This window comes from Gastrolobium bilobum, unplaced genomic scaffold (genome assembly GCF_033153095.1).
Source record: "Gastrolobium bilobum isolate Gb01-03AN ecotype WA unplaced genomic scaffold, APGP_CSIRO_Gbil_v1 utg2193, whole genome shotgun sequence".
In the NCBI taxonomy this organism is placed as follows: domain Eukaryota; kingdom Viridiplantae; phylum Streptophyta; class Magnoliopsida; order Fabales; family Fabaceae; genus Gastrolobium; species Gastrolobium bilobum.
The window spans coordinates 122,729-128,095 of NW_026897609.1; the positions used below are offsets into that span (position 1 = coordinate 122,729).

Here is a 5,367-nt window from a genome sequence, read left to right on the forward strand (position 1 = left end):
CGTGCTAGTCTTACCCGAGATCACTGATCCCCATTCTCAGTGTCTCTAGACTAGGAACATAAAATTAGGAATAAACATCCAGTATCCTTGAATCCTCATGATCGTGATCTCCTCACAGATACTCAAGAGATACATATTTTATTCTAAGGGGTTCATCCAGTTATTCATATAAAATATTAACTATAATATTGAGACAAAATATGAAACAGGATAAAGAGTGCTTTTTATTTATTTGTGACAATATAAAAGGTTCACATATGTCCTAATCTAATTAAAAGATTGTCTCTAGAACATCCATATACTAACAGAGATTTGATGTTAAATTCACCTATTATGGTGGACTGTCACTTATCTCATTGATGATAATTTTCCCCTATCACGAGAGTCATCTCCTCCCGGGCGAACAAATGTGGGCTTGAGACTCACGCTTGAAAATATTATAAGTAAAGCCATATAAGTAAAAAATCCATAAACGTAATATTTTAAGATTTTAAGTTCGGTGTTATGTAATTGTGTGTCACCTAACCGGTATTATTCACGCTTGCAAGATTGACCATGCGATCCAACTGGAAGAGTAAGAGAAAGAGAAAGATTGACCATGCGATCCAACCGGAAGCATTTTTCCATATTAAACGGTCAAAATCTTTAAAATTAAGTTGCCTCAAAGCAGACATTGTAAAGTACGTTTAAAGAAGTTATAAATCCATTATTCTTTATAAAATAACTAAGCAACATTGGCTTTCTCTTTCTTTCCATTTATTTACGAAATTCTTAGATTTTTCCTTTGTGGGTATATACCAATATTGCAAATCGATTTGTTTCAGTGGTGGTTGGGACATTATTCAGTTGCATGTATTTGTGGTCTAATAATGACTAGAAAAAGAAAATAATTAACGGGATCCACCACATCCACCCTGCCCTGCATGCCATAAACAAATTAATGAGACCTAAATGGCACATGCAATACCATAGATTAATACATAATATACAAACTGTATACATAGAGAAACGCATAGTTTTCTCGATTTATAGGAAATATTGGATCATAAAAAGACTCATTCTCGTGGTTAGAGTAATAGAATTAAATGAGACCCCAAATCGAAGTCGAGGTCACATGGAAAGCACGTTCCTTAGTACCTACGTCTTAGCATTAAAATGGCTTTAGAAGGATGTTGAAAGCGCCTTGGTGCATGTGAACAGCTCCATGCCTCACTCTTCCGTCACACGGTGCCGTAATGCTTGGACTACTAGATTTCAAATTTGAGCACAAATCCAATTGGAAATTAACTAAATATTCTATTCTATAAGTTTTCTTTTTATTTTACCTACTATTTTTTTTTTTTTTCTGTTTATCTTTGTCTATCCTTTTCCAATACATTTAGATCAGAATCTAAAAAGAGAGAGAAAAATAAATATTAATTAAAATTTTGATCTAATAGTGTTGAAAAGTGATAGGCAAAAGTAGACAGAAAAAAATGATAGGTAGAATAACTTATCCCTTCTTATTATTTCTATTCCATTATGTGGACGTGATCGGTTATGTCACCATGACAATGTGTGCTATATAAGTAGCAACAGGGGATACGTTATTGGCAGTGCTACAAAACAAGCTCGGTTTTATAGAAAGAGCAAGAGAGACTTGGTAGTGGTAGTGACCCAAAATAATGGGGAGAATCATGAGTGTGGCTATCCCACTATTGGTTCTTGCAGTGGTGAGCTTGTGTTATGGGATAGCAGATGCAGCAGCACCTCCACAGCCAAAGTTGCAGTGGCATTACTATAAGATGCACAATACATGCAGGGAAGTGGAGGAGTATGTCAGGCACGAAGTGAAGCTGTTTTGGGATCATGACAAAAGCATTACTGCAAAGCTCCTCCGCTTGGTTTATTCGGATTGTTTTGTCACTGTATGTCCTAGCTACTCCTTAGTCTTTACCTTCTTGTGTATTTTGTTACTAGTTTGAAGTTATTTTTCTTTCCTCCCTTATTTCCAAACTTACTAAGAAAGGGAACAAGTGAAAACTTATAATACAGGCATAGGTGCTACTAAGGTAAGATATAACAGAATTGAGAGATATACATTGAAGTTGCAGTAAAAAAAATATAGCCAATACTTACTCAGCTCTTGCTGTTCAATCACCTTAGTATTTACGGAGTGTTTGGTAGAAGATAAATTTTTTCGTGTCTGGAAATTATGATTTCCAAAAATATGGTGGAAAAGTCGTTTTTCCATATTACTAAAAATTTGTTTGGTAGACCAAAATATTAATGGGATTTTATTCCAAAAAAAATATAAAATTTTTCTAACACCTTGGATTTTAAGAATACTACCTCTTTGGTGATATTCTTGGATGACATTTTGAAAGAAAAATTATATACAAAATAAAATCTAGGGAAAATCAGATTCCTGAAAAAAATTCAGAAACCTTATACTAAACGTGGATAAATAGGATTACCATTATCACTCCGAGAATCTCAAAAAAATTCCCCCTACTAAGTTTAGTGAGTAGAGTTCAAAATATAGGATGCCATTTATATGACATATGATTTATTTTCACTTACCTTTTAGCAAAATATGAATTCCTTTGTTTGTTTTTTGTTATTTTCTTATAAACTTGAATAGGGCTGTGACGCATCAGTACTGCTTGATGAAGGATCAAATCCGGAGAAAAAAGCACCACAAAACCGAGGGCTTGGAGGATTTGTTGTCATTGACAAGATCAAAGTTGTTCTGGAATCAAGATGTCCTGGAATTGTCTCATGTGCTGATATACTCCACCTTGCTACCAGGGATGCTGTTCATCTGGTACTCTTTCAACACTCACTTCTATCTTGAAACAAACTAGTCTGTCTACTTTGAACTCCTTCCACTACTAGCCCCTCCACACTAAACTCTCCCCTCAAGGAACAAAAAAAAAAAAAGACAGTAACCATTTTGTGGATTTATGTCAATAGGCAGGTGCACCATCTTATCCAGTTTTCACAGGAAGAAAGGATGGCATGAAATCAGATGCTGCATCAGTAGACCTTCCATCACCATCTATCTCATGGCAAGAAGCTCTAGCATACTTTGAATCAAGGGGTTTGGATGTACTAGATATGACAACTCTCTTAGGTAAGTCACATGCCCACCTATCTTAGTGTGACAAGTACTAAATTTTATACCACTTGGTCATAGAAGCTATCACATTATCTCACAAACCAAATCTTTCAAAAACTTAAGCGGTTATGTGTTTGGTGTGTTTCCTTCTAAAGGACGTAAGTTGTGTCTTTTTTGTAACTTACACAAAGTCTGACTGATTATACTTTGTGTAAATATGAAAAGTGACTAAAAAAAGAGAAAAAAAAAATAACTTTTTAAATTTACACAAAATCTGACCGATGAGACTTTATGTAAATTATACTGTGTCCTTTTGAAGATACTTCTTTTTCCCTTTATTATATCCCTAACATGTTTTTTTCATATCAACACAGGAGCACACTCCATGGGCCAAACACATTGTAGCTACATTGTTGATCGGCTCTACAACTACAATGGTACTGGAAAATCAGACCCAAGCATGAATGCTACTTTTCTAGACACAATGAAAAAACTTTGTCCACCAAGAAAGAAGGGACAAACAGACCCACTGGTGTACCTTAACCCAGAATCTGGATCAAGTTACAACTTCACAGAATCATACTACAAAAGGATCCTAAACCATGAAGCTGTCCTGGAAGTTGATCAACAATTACTAAATGGTGATGACACTAAACAGATCACAGAGGAATTTGCAGCTGGATTTGAAGATTTTAGGAAATCTTTTGCTTTATCAATGTTCAAAATGGGGAATATCAAAGTTTTAACAGGAAACCAAGGAGAGATACGCCGAAATTGCCGATATACAAATAAGGGCAGCCCAAATTAGCAGTAGGCAAAATCGAATGTTTAATGTGGATTCATATATGCCCAGTTTGAATGGATTTGCTTTTGTTCTGAATGTAAAGAATAATGCATGAATAAGGAGATGAAAAATACAGTCTTTGTCCTTTGTAATTTCTTTTTTTTTTTTGAAAATTCCTTTGTAATTTCCAGCAATTCAAAAAGTTATTAAAAAATAATAAAACTTTTGCTGTACTATATATGTATAAACCATTATAAACCCTTTCTTCAGCACACATTTCCATAAAGTACAATAATAAAAACCCCTTCTTGTCAATCTTTTCACTGGCATCAAGAGGAGGAAAAGAGAGAGAATACAAACATAAGCAATAGAAAAAATTAAACACAAACAATCTTTTTTCATTGTTAAATATTTGAAGGGAAACAAATATTTAACATGATCTTCCTAACAGCAAAACAAACACATTCCTTACAGAACAAACTACTCACTTAAACAAGAAAAGCTATATAGGAAAATTTGCATATGTTGGCTCCATGACCCGTGATGGACCATGCCTATACAATGTTGCCTAATTTGTTTTGTTTAAAAGAAACATTTTCTCACCATTACAAGTAGAAGGAGATCAACAACAGAGAGAAAAAAAAAAAACCTTTGAAAAAGAAACCCTACACAACTAGTTTGAAGAAGAGAAAGAGACCCTATATAAAACGAACCTTATCTTAAAATCCTTATGTAAGTCATCCCACTAGTGTATTCATTAAAATCATATATCACTAAACTTTCATTCAACGAAATGATTAAAAGAAGAAAAAAAATGTGGAGTCACATTAAACCCATTAAAAGGTGGAGCATGCTGGAGAAATTCAATTATTTGATTTCAGAAACATAAAATTTGGAATAAAGAACAACGAGACCTATATAGATGGGGTTCATAAATAAGCAACCGACTAGCTAGAATGCTTTAGGTCGTCTGAAATAAGCAACCAACAGCAAAAAATTGCATTATCTGCCTTGTGGGAGAAGACATTGAACTTTGGATTCTTAAAATAAAAGGAGTTTATTATAAATTTATATATCCATGAATGCGGGCTAAAAGTTGTTAAAATTTACCTTAGACTCAAAATTATCATCAAGGAGGATGTTAGATGCCTTGATGTCACAGTTTATGACTATGACTGAACCTAACACAACCCCTACACCGCGAAGCTGTCCGGGAGTGGATGAACAATTACTAAATGGTGATGAGAGTAAACAGATAACCGAGGAATTTGCAGCTGGATTTGAAGATTATATGAGATCTTTTGCTATATCAATGTACAAAATGGGGAATGTCGAAGTTTTAACAGGAAACCAAGGCGAGATTCGCCGACACTGTCGATATGCAAATAAGGCAATGCTTAGTGGAAATTCCCAGTTTAAATGGACTTGCTTGTGTTTTTAAGGTAAAGAATTATGCAAGAATAAGGAGATGAAAAATACCCCC

General features: G+C 34.4%; 1 protein-coding gene across 1 annotated transcript; it reads left to right on the plus strand.

Moving 5' to 3' along the window:
- Nucleotides 1-1,664: 1,664 nt before the first annotated feature.
- Nucleotides 1,665-3,908, plus strand: LOC133308547 (probable peroxidase 26). Its single transcript, XM_061509182.1, has 4 exons — nucleotides 1,665-1,907; nucleotides 2,624-2,806; nucleotides 2,956-3,115; nucleotides 3,475-3,908. The coding sequence occupies exons 1-4, from the start codon at nucleotides 1,665-1,667 to the stop codon at nucleotides 3,906-3,908; spliced, it is 1,020 nt and encodes a 339-aa protein (XP_061365166.1).
- Nucleotides 3,909-5,367: the final 1,459 nt, after the last annotated feature.

Excerpts from the sequence above, each read along its gene's own strand:
- LOC133308547 (XM_061509182.1), top strand. The coding sequence starts at position 1,665 with ATGGGGAGAATCATGAGTGTGGCTATCCCACTATTGGTTCTTGCAGTG. Across the intron at positions 2,807-2,955 it reads CCAGGGATGCTGTTCATCTG|GCAGGTGCACCATCTTATCC; the intron begins GTACTCTTTCAA and ends TTATGTCAATAG. Across the intron at positions 3,116-3,474 it reads AGATATGACAACTCTCTTAG|GAGCACACTCCATGGGCCAA; the intron begins GTAAGTCACATG and ends ATATCAACACAG.